This window comes from Armigeres subalbatus, chromosome 1 (genome assembly GCF_024139115.2).
Source record: "Armigeres subalbatus isolate Guangzhou_Male chromosome 1, GZ_Asu_2, whole genome shotgun sequence".
Taxonomy (NCBI): Eukaryota; Metazoa; Arthropoda; class Insecta; order Diptera; family Culicidae; genus Armigeres; species Armigeres subalbatus.
In genome coordinates, this window is record NC_085139.1 from 109,120,922 (window position 1) to 109,139,939 (window position 19,018).

The 19,018-nt window shown below is 45.1% G+C and overlaps 1 protein-coding gene across 4 annotated transcripts in view; it reads left to right on the plus strand.

Annotated features, from left to right (window-relative positions):
- LOC134204721 (steroid hormone receptor ERR2) overlaps positions 1-17,061 on the plus strand; it is a 204,909-nt gene extending 187,848 nt beyond the window's left edge. For all 4 annotated transcript variants that reach the window (XM_062679529.1, XM_062679500.1, XM_062679510.1 and 1 more), the window contains 5 exons: positions 11,496-11,633; positions 15,090-15,381; positions 15,453-16,108; positions 16,169-16,341; positions 16,408-17,061. In XM_062679529.1, coding sequence (XP_062535513.1) covers positions 11,502-11,633; positions 15,090-15,381; positions 15,453-16,108; positions 16,169-16,341; positions 16,408-16,570 — 1,416 coding nt within the window. In that variant the 5' untranslated portion in view covers positions 11,496-11,501 and the 3' untranslated portion in view covers positions 16,571-17,061. The remainder of the gene's footprint in view (positions 1-11,495; positions 11,634-15,089; positions 15,382-15,452; positions 16,109-16,168; positions 16,342-16,407) is intronic.
- The last annotated feature ends 1,957 nt before the right edge of the window (positions 17,062-19,018 follow it).

Below are 19,018 nucleotides of genomic sequence, written 5' to 3' on the forward strand. Positions count from 1 at the left end.
AGCGCATTGTTTTGTTCAAAACATGCATCCTCAAGGTTCATCCCGCAGTCGGACGAATTTTCCCCAAAGAAAACAAGCCGGTGTCGCCGGTGGGAGACAGTTTTTAAATTTCCCCTGCGTCCAGTTTTAGAACGCAAACAACCACTCGCGTTTTCTCACGTGCCATCCAATCACGCCGCATGGCTGACCACATTTGTCACGCTGCTGTCGCTGCAAACAGAAAAGTTATCGGCTTCTTGCACATTTCTCCTCGTTATTGGTCGCTAACCGCGAGTCGGGCACATCTTTGATTGGTTGTACGATCAGATCGGGCTGACTTGCGGTTAGCGGCAGTTCATTGTTGATCTTGTGGAAGCAAATTTGGATCACATGAGAATAAAACGTTTTTTAACATTTTCTTATCATTGAATCCATTTATTAATTCTTCTTGCTTATAGTTGCATAATAAACGGTACAGGGTGAACATCTTTTCATATACTTTCCTTTCGCAAGATTTTTTTTATTCTCCGCAAAATATCATGTCTATCAAATCTATTCCACAGTGTTTTTTGAAAACTTTGCATTTGGGATTTTAGAATTCTACTCAGCATCCATGAGGAAACTCTATAATTATTTCAAAAATATTCTTCTATTTCAAATTAGAGAACTATTTTGAAGGGTACAACCGTTCTTCAGAGTTTTTCGGCACCGGCTTTGTAGCAACGGTAACATCGCTTACAATGCTTAAAAACTCGATGTGTATATGCGTAACGTCCATCCTTATCCTTCGGTAGGTGCTTCGGAAACAGGTGCTTTGTCGCCAATATACCAATTATTTTTGTCATGCTGGGGCTCGATATAGAAAAACTAGATATAACTACCTTTAGGATTGATGTGTTGAAAGGACCGACAAAAAAGGTACAAAAAAACAAATTTTCAACCGTTGGATCTAGCATTTGCCATATGGCAAAACGCCCTCGCGACACTAACCTACGACATATCACGCGCCTCCACTAAAAATAGAAGAGCGTACAAGTGGTGCGTGGTTCCCCAAATAATATCAGCCAAAATGCGTCTTGCCTCAATATAAAGTTTCCGGCAATGATACACATCCATTTTCTAGGAATTCGAAAAAAAATGTTTGTCAACCGACCTATGAGACAACAGCTCAATTTTTCAAATTTGGAGCATATTTGTCATTGATTACTACTGACGGACAACTGTCAATAAATATTTCCAAAAATCGTTCCATTATATATTTAAAAATACAAAAAAGGTAATCATTTTCACAACTCAACCCAATCATCATTCTTCGTTAGCTTATTGTTGGCTGCTGGCCGAGCGAAATTAGCAAGAATATCAATACACATAACAAAAAAGTAAACTAATACGTAATGTGAGTTTCCTTTTCACTCTCTCCGGTTTATTTTCTCTCAAATGTAATGATCGATATCTCTCAGGCTGCTGCCACTGCCACTGATAATGATGACGATGTTGACGATGATCATGATGATGATGAGTGTCCAATTCACAGTGGTATTGCACATGGCATAGAACGAGCCTACCCGCAGCGTTGATGACGAGATCCACTGTACTGCGAGAGTGGAAAGTGATATAAAGCGCAGCGATGGCAAAAGTGGACTAAACATGATATAGAACTATTGAAAACTGGTTTCAACGTTCGACAAATCTTGTCATCATCATCGTCAACATAATCAGCACTTCGGAAGCATTTTCTCGTGTGACATCATATTATACCATGTCCCCTCACTAGTTGTTGTTTGCCTTGAACTTGACCAAGATAGTTTTTTTTTCATTTTTCTTCAGCATTTCCCTTGCACATATTTACTCAATTGCGGATAATTGGACTTTCTCTTTCGCTCGCACAACATTTATCACTTCATTCACACCCCGCAATTGATGGTGGGAAGGGGATATGGATCGTTTGTGTGTCGAGCGTAACGTATGTGGTAACTTGTTGGAGGATGTTTAGAGCTCATAGAACGAGGTGGTGCTTTAAATTATATGATGCAGTTTTTCGTATATTATGACGAATAGGGTTTGTCACAGAGGCATAATTCGACATTGTTGTTTCAAAAGGGCGAAAGTCGCAAACGTAAACATTGACTTCTTCTGCTGATGTCAGGAAGATTAGAGACTTCTGGCGGTATTTTGCACTTCCGTTCGATAGAAGGCGCGGAGCGCCACCAGTTTCAATTGGTTGTTAGCTGGGAGCGGTCCTAGTTGTTGAGGAATTTGCAGGAAAAGGCATTGTTTACGTTTGCGACATTGGCCATTATGAAACAACAGTGTCGAATTGTCTCACATACTTGGAGCAAAATACAATCAACGTAATTGTCACGAAAACATTATCGCGGAGTGCTAAATGTACTGTGTCTGTTGTTTTGTTTTTTTATTTGTCAATTATCTGAATATCTAATTCATGTATTCATCTCTAATACTATTCCACGTATGATCAACACGTCACTTGTCAAATAAAATAATTTGCTGACCAGACTGGCTCCAATAGAAGACAGATTTTTTTTAACTTTATTTAAGTTTTTTGTCAGTTACATTAATACCAAATAATAACAGAAGAAAGATGTACAGACCACCCCAAGGCTCTGCAGAGGGACCCCCCGACCGCCTTGGAGGAGAATAACATGAAATTTTAGACCGAACGGTTATTAGGCGGAATGATCATAAGGCCGAATGAGAAGGGAGAAGTAGTGTAGTAGTGAGAAGTCAGTTCTACCTTCTTTTTTTTCTCCCTTTCTTCTTCCATTATATTTCTTCCTTTTTCCTTCTTTCTACTTCCTTTTCCTTCTTTCTCTATCCTAATACCTTCTTTAATTTTTACGTCTTTCTTCCTTCTCCCTAATTAAGTTTTACCTTTCTTTTTTTCCTTCTTTATTATCCCTTCTTCATCCTTCTTACTTCCTTCGTTCATCTCCCTACTTTCTTCTTTCTTTATTTATCTCCCTTTTTCCTTCTTTATTCTTCCCTCTTCCTTCTTTCTTCTTCCTTCTTATTTTTTCCTTCCTTCGTTTTTTTCCTTTTCCTTCTCACTTCCTCTTTTCTCATTTCTCATATGTCAAATCTCATAACTAATTTCTCATTACTTACTACCCTAACTTCTTAATTCCCACTTCTTACTTCTCACTACTCTCACTAATTCTCTCTCATTTCATTATTTTTGAACTACAGTGAACTCTCCCTTACTCGGTAAGGGAGCTGCGAGAACTGATAAGTGAGAAATTAGATATTCGCAACAAGTACAGAGTAGTGAAAAAAGGGTACTAAAAACGGAAGTGAGTAGTGAGATGTGTGCAGTAACATGTGAGTAGTGTAAAGTGAGAAATGAGAAGTGAGAAGTCAGTGGTGAAAAGTGAGAAGTGATAGTTGCGAAGCGAGAAGTAGGATGTGAGTAGTAACATAAACAAGAGCAAGGAATGAGAAATGAGAGATGACAATTGGAAAGTGAGAAGCAAGATGTTGAGAAGTGAGAGGTGAGTGGAGAGATAAAAGACAGAAAGAAGGAAGAAGAAAAAAGAGGAAAGAAAATCTCGTTTTTACTTCTCGTTCCCCGGTCCACACTTCTTCCTACTCCCTTCTCACAACTCACTTCTCACTCCTCATTTCTCACCCTCCTCTTCCCACTGCTCTCTTCTCATTTCATACTATTCATTTCTCTTCTCACTTCGCACTTCTTACTTCTCATTTTCCACTCTTCACTTCTGCCTAACATCTTATGTCTCACTTCTGACTTCTCATTTGTTCTTTTCTAACTTCAAACTCTACTTTTCACTACTACTTCGCACTTCAAGTTTCTCACTTCTATCTTCTCATTTCTCACTTCCCAATACTAACTTCCTACTACTAACTTCTCACTTCTTACTTTATACTTCTCGCTTCTCATATTTCACTTCAAATTTTTCACTTCTCACTTCTTTCTATTTATTTCTCACTTCTCAATTTTCACTTATAATTTCTTATATCTCAATTCTGGCTTCTCATTTCTCACTAATTACTTTCCACTTCTAACTTTTCACTACTCACTTTTACTACTTACTTTTCACTTCTCACTATTTACTTCGTATTTTGAGTGTCTCACTCCTAACTTCTCTCTTCTCTTTTCTCACTTCTCACTTCTAACCTCGCATTTCTCACTTCTCATTTCTCACCTCACACTTCGAATTTTTCACTTCTTATTTCACTCTATTTTATTATTTATTCATTTATTTATTACCAGACTAAGGCCGGAGAGGCCTGTGCAATACATAAAAGTCTTCTCCATTCGGCTCGGTCCATGGCTGCACTTCGTCAACCACGCAGTCTGCGGATGGTTCACAAATCGTCCTCCACCTGATCGATCCACCTTGCCCGCTGTGCACCTCGCCTTCTTGTTCCCGTCGGATCGTTGTCGTGAACCATTTTCACCGGATTATTGTCCAACATTCTGGCTACGTGCCCGGCCCACCGTAGTCGAACTACGCACATCACCCGATCCATCGTCGCTTTGATCAACCGTGTCAGTTTATCCGGAAATCCGTTTTCGTGCATTAGCTTCCATAGCTGGTCCGGATCGATTGTATCATATGCGGCTTTGAAGTCGATGAATAGATGATGTGTGGGCACGTTGTATTCGCGGCATTTCTGCAGTACTTGACGTACAGCGAACACCTGGTCCGTGGTGGAGCGTTCGCCCATAAAACCCGCCTGGTACTGCCCCACGAACTCCCTTGCAATTGGTGCTAGTCGACGGCATAAAATTTGGGAGAGTACCTTATAGGCGGCGTTCAGCAATGTGATTGCGCGGTAGTTGCTACAATCGCCCTTTTAGTAGATGGAACACACGGCACCTTCCATCCACTCCTGCGGCAAAACTTCCTCCTCCCAAATCTTGGTAATGACCCAGTGCAGCGCTCTAGCCAGTGCCTCACCACCGTGTTTAAATAGCTCTCCTGGTAGTTGGTCAACTCCAGGGGCGTTGTTGTTCTTCAGCCGGCCAATCTCCTCCTGAATTTCCTGGAGATCCGGAGCCGGTAGAATTATGTCCTGCACGCGTTCCCCCAAGTCCATCACCATACCGCCATCTTCGTTTGCCACATCGCCATTCAGGTGCTCTTCGTAGTGCTGCCGCCACCTTTGGATCACCTCACGCTCGTTCGTTAGAAGGTTTCCGTTTATGTCCTTACACATATCAGGCTGTGGCACGTGGCCCTTACGTTAACGGTTCAACTTCTCATAGAACTTTCGTTTGTTATTAGCGCGGTACAGTTGCTCCGTCTCTTCACGGTCTCGATCTTCCTGCTGGCGCTTTTTCCTCCGGAAAATCGAGTTTTGTCTGTTCCGTGCCTGTTTATATCCTGCCTCGTTCGCCCTCGTGCGGTGTTGCAGCAATCTCGCCCATGCTGTATTCTTCTCTTCTACTAACTGCTCACATTCGCCGTCATACCAGTCGTATCTCTGATCCGGGGGCACCGTGCCAAGTGCAGCGGTTGCGGTGCTACCAATGGCGGATCGAATGTCTCTCCAGCCATCTTCAAGAGACGCTGCGCCTAGCTGCTCTTCCGTTGGGAGTGCCACTTCCAGCTGCTACGTGTAGTCTTGGGCTAGTCAAACGTCTTTAGCCGCCCAATGTTTAGCCGCAGCGGACGACTCCAACGCGTGTTATACACCGTCGAGAGTTTTCAGCGCAGACATACTGCAACAAGGTAGTGGTCGGATTCAATGCGGTAAGTGCGGACGTTCGTGATGTCGGAGAATAATTTACCGTCGATTAGAACGTGGTCGATTTGGTTTTCCGTTACTTGATTAGGTGATTTCCATGTGGCCTTGTGGATATTTTTGCGGGGTGAAGGTGCTTCGGATTACCATTCCGCGAGAGGCTGCAAAGTTTATGCATCGTTGACCGTTGTCGTTCGATACGGCATGCAGACTATCCGGTCTATACATTTCCTCCCTTCCTACCTGTGCGTTCATGTCACCGATGACGATTTTGACGTCCCGCAATGGGCATCCGTCGTATGTCTGCTCCAGCTGTGCGTAGAACGCTTTTTCCTCGTCGTCAGGTCTCCCTTCGTGTGGGCCGTGCACGTTGATGATGCTATAGTAGAAGAATCGGCTTTTTATCCTCAGCTTGCACATCCTTGCGTTGATTGGCTGCTACCCAATCGTGCATTGGCGCATCTTTCCCAGCACTACGAAGTCGGTTTCCAACTCGTTGGTGGTGCCACAGCTTTGGTAGAAGGTAGCCGCTCGATGCCCGCTTTTCCACACTTTCTGTCCTGTCCAGCAGATTTCCTGTAGCGTTACGACATCAAAGTTGTGGGGATGTAATTCATCGTAGATTATTCTGTCGCAACCTGCAAAGCCTAGCGACTTGCAGTTCCATGTTTCAAGCTTCCAATCGTGATCCGTTATTCGTCGCCTAGGTCGTTGCCGATAGGGTCGAGTCGTATTATCTTCCATGTCGTTCGTAATGGTTGTTTTTAAAGGCGGCTTATTGGGCCTGCGCAAACCTCCTGTCTCGTCTCGTCGTGTCAGGGCTGTTTAGCGTCCAACCTGACACCAGGACTTGGGCTTGTGCGCTTTGAGCGGCACATGGTCGCTTTGGCGGAGCCTACTTGCGGATACATGCAGCTTTTTATAGAAGTTTATTAGAGCCCACTGTCAAACCCCACAACAACTCGCAGATGACCTGGGAAGGGATCGTCAAGCCCTTGGACATAGTCCCTGCTGCCCCCAAAGTAGTAATGAAGTAAATCAGGCTGTAGCTTTTTGAACAGATTTATCATATTAATGCCCATTTTTCGTCATAACAAAAAATATTGTTTGGAACTCGTTGAAAAAAAACATTTATTTTTTCAACACTCGTAGTAGTACTAAGGTACCGTCAATACATTTCGCAGACACAGCAGGGAGTCCATCATCGACGTGACGTTTTGCAGTCCGTTGCTGGTGAGAATCGTGATCAAGAGAGTTTGTGAGGACTACACTCATAGCGATCACCAAACGATTCGGTATAGTGTTGGAACACGACCAACGACGACTCGAAGAGGGATAAGGACTAGCGGGCGAAGATGGAAGACGAAGGATTTTGACAAGTAGCTTTTCATCGAAGCACTTCGAGTTAACAACAAATCTGGAAGCAGATGAACTGACAGAAACGTTAGCGATTGCTTGCGATGCGTCGATGCCAAGGAAACTGGAGCCATAGGACAGCCGACGCCCAAATTACTGGTGTAACGATTTTTTTGCCACTCTCTGTGCTACCTGTCTCAGGGCCAGGAGACGTTTTCAGAGGGCAAGGTCTGAAACGGTAAGAGAAGAGCGTAAGATAGTTTTCCGGGAAGCTAGAGCGGCTTTCAAACGGGAGATCAAAGTCAGCAAGTCCAACTGCTTCAAGCAGTTGTGCCAAGAAGCTGACGCTGATCCTTGGGGCAATGCTTATCGGGTGGCAATAACGAAAATCAAGGGTCCAGCGACGCCAGCGGAGATGTGTCCGGACAAGCTGAAGATCATCGTGGACGGTCTTTTCCCGCAGCATGATTCTACGATGTGGCCGCCGGCACCGTACGAAGATGAAGACCGAGTCACCATTGCAGGTATGCAAGTCTCCAACGACGAGCTGTCATCAGTGGCGAAAGGTCTGAAGAAGAAGAAAGCTCCGGGTCCGGATGGAATTCCAAACGTGGCTTTAAAAACTGCGATACTGGCGTTTCCAGATTTGTTCAGGATGGTGCTGCAGAAATGCCTAGCAGATGGCTACTTTCCGAATAAGTGGAAGATTCAGAAACTGGTGTTACTGCCGAAACCAGGAAAACCGTTGGGGAGTCCAGCTTCGTATAGGCCCATATGCCTGCTGGATACACTGGGGAAGCTTCTGGAAAGGATTATCCTTAATAGGGTGACGCAGTTCATGGAGGGCGAGATCGGCTTGTCGGCGAAGCAGTTTGGATTCCGAAAAGGCAGATCGACGGTGGATGCAATTAAGGCGGTCGTTGAAGTTGCAGAGAAAGCATCCAAGAAAAAGAGGTGCGGCAATCGGTTCTGCGCCGTAGTAACAATTGACGTCAAAAACCGCATTTAACAGTGCCAGCTGGGAGGCCATCGCCGTAGCGCTGCATGGAATGTAGGTTCCTGGCTATTTGTGTAGAATCCTTAAGAGCTACTTCGAAAACCGGATTCTGGTCTACGATACGAACTCGGGGCAGAAGTCGATTAGGGTTACGGCGGGTGTTCCGCAAGGCTCCATACTTGGCCTAATGCTGTGGAACGTTATGTACAACGGAGTTTTAAAACTGAAGTTACCCAAAGCAGTGCAGATCTTCGGATTCGCGGATGATGTCGTTCTAACGATAACCGGAGAGTCGCTAGAAGAGGGAGATATGCTGGTGGCGGAGACGACCGACGCAGTTGAAAACTGGATGAATGGGGTCAAGCTGCAGCTTGCTCACCACAAAACAGAAGTGATGCTGGTCACTAACTGCCGAATCATACAGCGAATGCAGATTATCGTCGGAGAGCACGATATACCGTCTGTGCGGGCTTTGAGACATCTAAGAGTGATGATCGACGACCGATTGAATTTCTACACCCATGTCGGCTATTCCTGCGAGAAGGCGGCTAAGGTGGTCACTGCGCTTGAAAGGATCATGCCGAATGTCGGCGGACCGAGAGGCAGCTGTAGGCGTTCCAGCATGGGGAGTTGCGCTCAAGACGAAACGTAATCGCAGGAAGTTGAATAGCATGTTTCGTCTAATGGCCATTCGAGTGGCGAGTGCGTGGCGAACCATTTCGTCAGAGGCAGTTTGCGTTATCGCAGGGATGGTTCCAATCTGCATAACCTTAGCAGAGGATATCGAGTGCTACCAGCGGAGAGGTACCAGAAATGTGAGGGAGACGGTGAGACTGGACTCTATGGTAACGTGGCAACAGGAGTGGGACAATGCAGACAGTGGAAGGTGGATCCACCGGCTCATCCCCAATGTGTCGACGTGGGTGAACAGGGAGCATGGAGAGGTGAACTTTCACCTCACTCAGTTCCTATCCGGACACGGTCGTTTCCGCCAATATCTGCACCGGTGTGGCCATGCGTCATCGCCATTCTGCTCGGCGTGTATCAACGTAGAGGAACTCCATCGCGTGTTATTCGATTGTCCGAGGTTTGCGGAAGCACGTAGAGGAATGCCTGCCCTAAGAGTGGACAACATCGCAGAGCGAATGTGTCACGAAGAAGACACGTGGAATGAAGTAAGCCGAGTCGTGATACAAATACTGTCAGAGCTGCAGCGTAGACGGAGAAAGGACCAGCAAATAAGCGTCGGTTCGGTGGAAAATCCATCGCAGTGAGCAGTGTTTGACCTCGGGTCGTCGAGGCACCGCCGGTGAACCGGAAGACTTCTGCCAACCAGAATCGTCGGACCGACCTCGGCACTCGATCAGCCAACCTGCCGAAGAAAGAAGAAGCAAGTGCTTCGGGTATGTAGGGCACCGCCAGTGCGGACGTCATCCACCACCGGAACTCTCGGACCACCTCTGCAACCCAGAGACGAAGACGGCGTAATGCGCGAAAGCGTCACCTGCAATAACAGCCGGTTGTCGGCGCACCATCAGTGCGAAAGTTTCCTTCACCGGAACTGGTGGACCCCCCTCGACGCCGGGGGAAGTCAGAAGGATTCGAGTGAGGAAGTTTGTGGCATGACCGCCGAGGGATCGAGACAACGTAGCAGTGAAGCTCAGCAAGCCAGTCGGTTAACTAGCCTAAGCTAGGGGCCGGAATTTTAGTTAGAAGAAGTGCATGAGCACAAACTTCACCCCCCCGTAGGCGCAGCATCCCGTGGTTCCGGGGGATAGAGGAAAAGGAGGATAAGGGACCCGGTTCATCCGGGAGGCACATTTTAGCAGGTCGGGAGGAACCCATCCCTCTTCGCCTTCGAGCATAGTGTGGATGCTCGAGGTGTCTGTCGCGCAGATTTTTGATGGCCTTTAACCCTTTAAAAAAAAAAAAAAAAAAAAGATAGATAGATAGATTCATAAATAATTCAAATCAAAATTTTTAATTTTGCCGTCATTTTCATGCTCCAAGATAAAAATCTAAAATGTTTTATATACCAATCGGCTTGAGGCTCAAATTAGAAAACCATCGGTCTTATCGAAAGGCTCGCCATATACGAAGCTCTGTTCACACTTATCAAAAATTATAGCATCAATAGCATTATAACAAGAAGCGCATTTGTTTCCAGATAAGTTATTTTGCTATCAAAAAATTGCATCTCGTTTTACGTTGTCTTGTTTTGTTCTTTCATCTTTCAAACTTATTGAGCTTCCCCTTAATGCTGCAAGCTGTACATTTGTATTTTGAAGTTTAAAAATCTTGAATGAATTAGTTAGTTCTTCACCATCATTGAGATGTCATTTAACGCCACATCTTACCGAATAATTATGATTGATCAAGTTGCCTTTAGTTACCCACTGTCAGCGCCATGATTTATCTTTGTAAGCTCGAAGCTTTTAAGGTGGGATTCGTCACCATCCATAATCGGTGAACAGCAGCACCAGTCTCCACCACAGTCATCCACAGTGCCAAACTGGGTTGCAGTGCGCACTGCACATTTGGGTAGGATGACGATCGTATTTTTTTTATTCCCTAACGCTTTGCCACTTTACTGCAGCGTAATTTCCGCTCATTTTTATTGCGGTTGAGTATCTCGTCGCTTCACACAAAATGCATCACTTTTTTTTTGCCGCGGATTAATCGCTTCGTTGCGTTTGTGGTCGTTTCGCCCAATTTTTCTCTCATTATTTAGCATTTTATTATAATCTTCCTCCGTATCCGTTCGACAACGTAGGAAAGAACAACAAAAATCATTGTACCATTTGTGGGTCCAACCTGGCCATATATTTTTTCAGGTGCATCCAACAACGCGTGGAAGATCATTCATCCGAATCATTCTGTGTTCTGATCATTACAACGATGAGATCGTAAATTTGTGTTGCATTTCAAATTTCGAATTCGTGTTCCCCGCGATACCAGCTCTGTTTTTTGTTTGTTTCGGGGGTGGTTGTAGATTTACGAGAGGTCAACAGACACTGTCAAGGCTTCAGGGGATTGTATCCGCGCCACGAGTCGATCGTTGAATGCATTTCGATTTTCGTCGAGACTTCGGTGGATATGGTCGTGTGCCCGGACCAGGATCCATCAATCAGTTGTGTGTGCATCCAACCACCTCCGAAGAATGCACCCGAGGAATAAAAATGATAATAAATGAAGCCCACAACTCAATTGATCGAGCTTTAGTGCAAATCCATGCACACGAGCGAATCAAACGACTTGAAATTAATTACCGGCTATTTGTAGCCAACGGCGAACCATCGTCTCCACTTCTTTGGCGTTCGGTTTTTGCACATTAATCATAATCACTGCGACGGTTAGGATTCGGATAAAAAGGAAGTGTGCTATGCATCAAAAACTAATTGTTCTTCTTATTTCTGCTGTTTTTTCCCCTTAGGTTTCCATGATGGCAGGCGACGGGACGCCCGCTCGAATCAAACAGGAATTAATTGAAACCTCCTGCTGCAGTCCATCGCCTTCGTCAGGGGGAAACTTGACCCAAAGTTTGCTCTACGGTTCCTCACAGAATTCTAAGGTAAGCTTTACTAAACAAAAATCGAGATTTTTACGAAAACTGGGGTTTTCAACTTCTTAGATGACTTGAAAAGGGTCGACGACGGATCGTCAGCTATGATATCCAATTCTTCCGATTTCCGAGAAGTCGTTTGAAGTCAGCCAAAGGTTGATTTCGTGCTCATTGGCGGCAGCTGTATTTAAAAAATTAAAGATCGATGCGTTAGACCTGCCTTCGTTTGACTATCAATAGGAAATGCATTTATTCTCGAATCTGCTATATTGCCTCAGAAGAGCGCAGCTGTCCGGTTGTTGTATTCAGGAGTATCAGACTAGTCCTTGGAAGTCTATAATCTCATCGACCCTATGGAATGCAGGTTGATTGACCGAGGATCCCACTTTGGACCCACCAGATAGTGCAGTGGTATGACCGTAGTTTCTGGTAAACCACTATTTGAGAAATGTTATCCACTATTTTGTAGTACTGCAATCAAAAGCTTTCATGTTGTTCTGTTGATTGCGCTATTCAAATTAATTCATGAAAAAAATGTTACTTAGGTCCTTTTGAAAAGTTAAGCGAGAAATGTTCAGTGAGATGGAGATCGGGTCAGTTCCCCTAGTTTGTTTTCTATTTTTTCGTAGCAACGTGCAATACACGCTAAATTTCTCTTCCACAAATTCCCCGACAATTTTCACCAAGAGAGCTCCGGAAGCTTTCCGTAAGTTGCTCAAGATGTGCTCCGAAAGTTTTTTTTTGTGTCTTTATTAAGGAGACTTTCAGCCCGAGGCTGGCTCGTCTCCGCGATGCTCCGAAAGTTCCTCCAGGGATTCCTCCGGAAGCTCCTCCAGGAATTCCCCCGGAAGTTCCTCCAGGAATTTCTCCGAAAATTCCTCCAGGAATTCCTCCGGAAGTTCCTCTGGGAATTCCTCCGGAAGTTCCTCCGGGAATTCCTCCGGAAGTTCCTCCGGGAATTCCTCCGGGAATTCCTCCGGAAGTTCCTCCGGAATTCCTCCGGAAGTTCCTCCGGAATTCCTCCGGAAGTTCCTCCGGAATTCCTCCGGAAGTTCCTCCGGGAATTCCTCCGAAATTCCTCCGGAATTCCTCCGGAAGTTCCTCCGGAATTCCTCCGGAAGTTCCTCCGGAAGTTCCTCCGAATTACCTCGGAAGTTCCTCCGGGAATTCCTCCGGAAGTTCCTCCAGAAATTACCTCGGAAGTTCCTCCGGGAATTCCTCCGGATGTTCCTCCGGAAGTTCCTACGGGAATTCCTCCGGAAGTTCCTACGGGAATTCCTCCGGGAATTCCTCCGGAAGTTCCTCCGGGAATTCCTCCGGAAGTTCCTCCGGGAATTCCTCCGGGAATTCCTCCGGAAGTTCCTCCGGGAATTCCTCCGGAAGTTCCTTCGGGAATTCCTCCGGAAGTTCCTCCGAGAATTCCTCCGGAAGTTCCTCCAGAGATTCTTCTCAAAGATCATCCAGGAATTCCTCCGGAAGTTCCTCCAGAATTCCTCCGGAAGTTCCTCCGGGAATTCCTCCGGAAGTTCCTCCGGAATTCCTCCGGAAGTTCCTCCGGGAATTCCTCCGGAAGTTCCTCCGGGAATTCCTCCGGAAGTTCCTCCGAATTCCTCCGGAAGTTCCTCCGAATTCCTCCGGAAGTTCCTCCGGAATTCCTCCGGAAGTTCCTCCGGAATTCCTCCGGAAGTTCCTCCGAATTCCTCCGGAAGTTCCTCCGAAGTTCCTCCGGGAATTCCTCCGGAAGTTCCTCCGGGAATTCCTCCGGACGTTCCTCCGGGAATTCCTCCGGGAATTCCTCCGGAAGTTCCTCCAGGAATTCCTCCGGAAGTTCCTCCGGGAATTCCTCCGGAAGTTCCTCCGGGAATTCTTCCGGAAGTTCCTCCATGGTGACTACTCTTACCAAGGCAGGCAAAATAACACCGATTTCACCCTACTATTATGCTGTTTGGCGCATGAGAATAGTTCTACTAAAATTTCGATTTTTGTTCGCTTCATACTTGTCGCTCGCTTGTGACACCTATCCATACTGTTCTTCATTGTTGCGCTCCCGCTTACTTTGAGCTTTAGATGTTGTACTCACCGATAAATGCCAATAAATCAATAATGATTGAGTCATGTACGGTGATCAAAAAACTTTCCCAAAAGTGACATTCGTGAAAACTAAAAAAAAATAAGCAGATCTAAAATATTCATCCTAGTAAATCAAATTGCTCTAAATAAGTGAGATGTATAACAATTCCAAACAAAACTTATTGATAAAGTTTTGATCATTGTGTATTTTTTTTATCAAAAAGCTTTGTTTTGTAAATAAAGTGCATGGCGATCAGTAAATCAAAGCTAATTGAAACCTGCCCTTCACAACCAGCCCAGAAGGGCTGTGGGACAAAAAATCAAAAAAACAAAACCTCGAATGAACTGATTTAAAAAATCTTCAGTGCAATGTTGAATAATATGTTAAGAATATGCTTCTGAAGTAAAATCTAGAATCTAGAGGTTCGGAGTTCCATTTGAGAGGTATGATAGCGACGGGCACAAGAAGGCGAGGTGCGCAGCGGGCAAGATGGATCGATCAGGTGGAAGATGACTTGCGGACCCTCCGTTGACTGCGTGGTTGGCGACGTGTAGTTATGGACTGAGCCGAATGGCCACTTCGGCCTTAGTCTGATTAAATAAATAATGAAGGCTTTTTTAAGAAAAGCTACATTGCTTCGATGCAAGAACCTCTAAGCAGCTCAGCCTCTTTTTAAGACGTTCGGAAACCTACTTTCAAGAGGCCTGGAAGCCTCTTTTCAAGAGGTTCAGAAAACTCTTTTCAAGAGATTCGGAAGCCTTGTTTTAAGAGTCTCGTAAGCCAATTTTTCCAAGATACTCGGGAGTTCGGAAACCTTTAAAGAGGCTCGGAAGCTTCCTTTCAAGAGCCTCGGAAACCAAAATATGAAAGGCATGAAAGCTTTTTTACGAAAAGCTTAGTTGCTTCGTAACAAGAGGATTGGAAGCATCCTTCTACGCTTCTCGAAAGCCTCCTTACGAACAGTTTAGCCTCCTTTTAAGACGCTCGGAAACCTCGGAAGCCTCCTTCTAAGGGATTCGGAAGCCTTTTTTCTAGAGCCTTGGAAGCCTCGTGTCAAGAGGCCCCAAAGCACCCTTTCAAAAGGCTAGAAAGCCTTCCTTCAAGGGATTCATCTTTCAAGAGGTTCACACTTTTTCTTTCTAGGGGCTTGGAAGCCCACTTTCAATAGACTCAGAAACGTCCTTTCAAGATGCTTGGAAGCATCCTTCTACGCTTCTCGGAAGCCTCCTCACAAGCAGCTCCGCCTCCTTTTTAGACGCTCGGAAGCCTACTATCAAGAGGCTCGGAAGCTCGGTTATCGAGATATTAAAAACACACTACCCTTGAACTACTATGCATGAGTTTTCTGTCAGCGCCTTTCTCACGATTGCTTTCCATTATTTCTCCTCCTCCAGATGGACTACAAATGCTCCAGCAACAACGACCTCGGCCAGCTAACGGAACTGCACAGCGGAAGCTCCGGCAACAACGGCGGTCCACACTCGCCCGGTTCGCCGGATCGACAGTTTTGCAGTTCGACCACCTCGGCGATCGGTGACTTCGGCAGCGACAGTACAAACCAGGATGCGATAAAGGAAGAAATACCCCGCCGGTTGTGTCTCGTGTGTGGCGATGTGGCCAGCGGATTCCACTACGGTGTGGCGAGCTGCGAGGCGTGTAAGGCATTTTTCAAACGGACCATTCAGGGTGAGTTTTCTTTTGCGGTGACGGATTTACAGAATCGTTCGTAGAATAATTGTGATTTAATCGGATTGTAGGAAACATCGAGTACACCTGCCCAGCTAGCAATGATTGTGAAATAAACAAACGACGACGGAAAGCGTGTCAAGCGTGTCGATTCCGCAAGTGTCTTCTGATGGGTATGCTGAAGGAAGGCGTCCGATTAGACAGGGTGCGTGGAGGTCGACAGAAATATCGACGGAATCCGTGCGCCAATCCATACCAGCTTCAGCTGCCGCAATCTAATTCACAGTACACGCCACAAACGTTGGAAGATATTAAAATCCTGGAAGTATTATCGTCTTTCGAGCCGGACCCGCTTACCATTGGTCACGGATTTGATCTTATGAACAGCAACGGCAGCAGCAGTAGTGACCATGACGGTGACGTGAAGCCCAACGACTCGTCGCGGATGGTCATGGGCGCGGACGCACAAGAGATGCTGAGCGTGCTGAGCGATATCTACGATAAGGAGCTGGTTGGGGTGATCGGTTGGGCGAAACAGATCCCCGGGTTCACCGATCTGCCCCTGAACGACCAGATGCGGTTACTACAGGTCAGCTGGGCGGAACTGCTGACACTGATGCTTGCGCAGCGGTCGATACCCTTCACCGGTCGGCTGTACTTCGCGACGGACTTTTGGCTCGATGAACGATCTGCCAAGGAGTGCGGTGCGTTGGATCTGTACAACCATGTAAGTGTGGTGATGAGGATCGAGTGTTCAATATCATAATTGTACCAATTCGAATTACAGCTTTCGCAGATTACCCAGCGATTAGAAAAGATCTCGGCAACTAAAGAAGAGTACTACCTTCTGAAGGCGCTATCTCTTTCGAACTGTGATATCCGGTTGGATAACTACGGCGCGTTGAAGAAGATACGAGACAGCATCCTGTTCGCGCTCAACGACTGTGTGCTACTGTTGAGGTAAAACCTGTTGCTCGATTCTTCGAATGAAAATAAAACTCAATAAGTTTGATTTGATTCTTTTAGGCACAACCAAGCAGTTTCCCATCAGCAGCAGCTGTTGCTGCTTCTACCGTCGCTTCGACAGGCCGATTACATTATCCGCAAATTCTGGACAAACGTGCACATAGAGGGTAACGTTACCATGAACAAACTGTTCGTCGAGATGCTGGAGTCGGTGTCGCGATAAGCCGATCCCCGTTCGTCCCCGTAAGCGAGACGGACTTTTTAAGTAGGTGCTCGGGCCCACCCCCAGCGCTCCTTGCCAGAACCTTTGCGAAGGTTACGGACAAAAAGGAAGACCCGATGATCTCCTTCATCACGCTATCACATCCAACAGCAATACCTTCGCGAGAAGGCGAATAACAAGTCATTCACACATCCCACAGTTTCCTTTGCGTGCCCAGTGCTTTCGTTCGTGAGTTTCCTTTCAAACTCGTACATTTAGGAATAGTCGTAGTATATCTAGCGGTGAGGAAGTGACCGGAGGGTGGAGCTTCGGGCCAGAAAAGTTTTACAGTTAAAACGTTCGTTATGTTTTATTTTAACAAATAGATTTAAGCTATAAGAGACACTAGCTCCTAAGTCAGCTCGTTAAAATGTGAAGCATGAGCTTAGAATTTGTTTTTATCAAAATAGAACGTTTTCTGTTTTTAAATTTGGAAGTTTTTAAATGTGCTACCTTTACTTATGAAATGAAGTAATGTCGAAATTCGGTTGAATGTTGAATCTCCAGTGCGATTACTTTTATACGCCACTTATCAACGCAGACTTTCATTACGGAATTCCATACTTATTCCGTCTTCTTGCATTATTATGATAAAACAAATGACACTGGCAGAATGGGAATTACATCAGAGTTTTTGAACGAATTAGTCTTCAGTAATCGCTAAACAAAATCACAAAAAATGCTAATCAAACGTTGCATGAAAACTCAAGCATTACTTCGGACTTGGTCCTTAGTTTCGGTGAACGGGACAATTATTAGACACTAAGTAAACTGATTTGCTCAGCTTTATATCGTCTTTACATGGCGCTCGAGCACACCCATGTTATCGTATCCATAGAGGAGCTATTTTTAACTATTACATGCTGCTTTCAAATCTATGAAGAGAAGGTGCTTGCGGGCCTGATATTAACGATATTTTTTGGAGGATTCGCCGTACAGTAAAAAGGTGTCCCACAGCAAATTGCATCATAAAAAAAAACCTTTGTGGAAAACTACCCAGTTGACCAATCCTTTTCAAACTTTCAGACAATATAATATAAAACCAATAGTAAGCTTCTGGCATATTTATTCCATTCAACTTCATTACCGCACCCTACGCCACTCATTAGGTTCTGTACAACATCTGGATACAGCTACTTCTGTACCGAAACCCACTTTTTCATCATGTCTTCCTCAGATTTGACCTCCTGGGGATGCTTCCGCAGTGCCTGCTTCATAATAGCCCATTATTATTTTATGCGCCCCAGGCTCCGGTGCGTTGGGGAGGGGAGGTTCATGTCCTTGGATGCGAAAGTAAACATTTGTAAAGTGGCACGAATCTAAATCCGACCAAAAGATCGTGAGGATCTTCTGTAGCTTCCACAGTGGAAGCAGACGCTTCTGTAGACACTTGATGTAGATCTCCCCGTTTACAGTCCCGGTAGTCACGAATGGCGCACTTCGTTTGCCTCATCCATGAGCAGATCTTGTCAAAACATGTAGTTTTTTGCAAACTTTGAAAGTTTCTGCTTCCTTACTTCCTACTTCCTCCGGGATTGAATCCAAAACAAAACAAAAATCTTACACTTATCCTTTCAGTCACGATATGAAGAATAGCGTGAATGACGTTTTTCGCAAGTTGCTATGACAATGGACTGATTTGGGGGGGCTATACTCCCCCCAATTTTCCTTCTGACTAAATAGTGTTTTTACCGTCGAGTGTTTTTACTAATCAACTGATTGGTTCAACGACGCTTACGGAAATTTATCATTGCTGTAGGCCAACGCGAAAGTTTTCGAAATTGGGCTTCGATAACCGACAGAATCGGTTGTTTTGCACATTTCAGTGTTCTCACCTGCGATTTAATATGCCGGTTAATCGGGAAATAATTTTTTTGGAAGCAATTCTATCACAGAGAACAGACGTTCATATTCATTCGCGTGCTTGTGTAAAGTTTTTACTGGTCATTTTGAAGTATGTCGTTATGCCCCGTTGCGCGGTGCTAGTGTGCTGATAAATACGGCTAAAATTTGACGTGTTTTTTTTTTAGCGCTAGTGTTCATTTCGAATTGCCCCTATTCTCACTCCTAGGTGGCAGCACTACATTGTTTATGTAGTGTATGCCAACGCCATCACTTAGTGAGATCAAATTTTTATGTCGGGCAGCCTGCGTTGGCGGCGCTGAGGTGCGATTTAAATCTTTACACACGTTTTTACCGAAAATTTGTTCGAGCATCCATGTCTGTTCTCTGTGATTCTATAACGGACGAAATAGGTCGTCTAATTGGTTGATGCATGGCACTGAAATATACCAATGGAATGGGTCGATAAATTGATTGTTTTGGAGTAGTAATGGGTTGATATAGAAATAGTCAATATACTTAAACAAATCATCTGTTTATTCAACGAATAAAGTGGCTCAGGCCAAA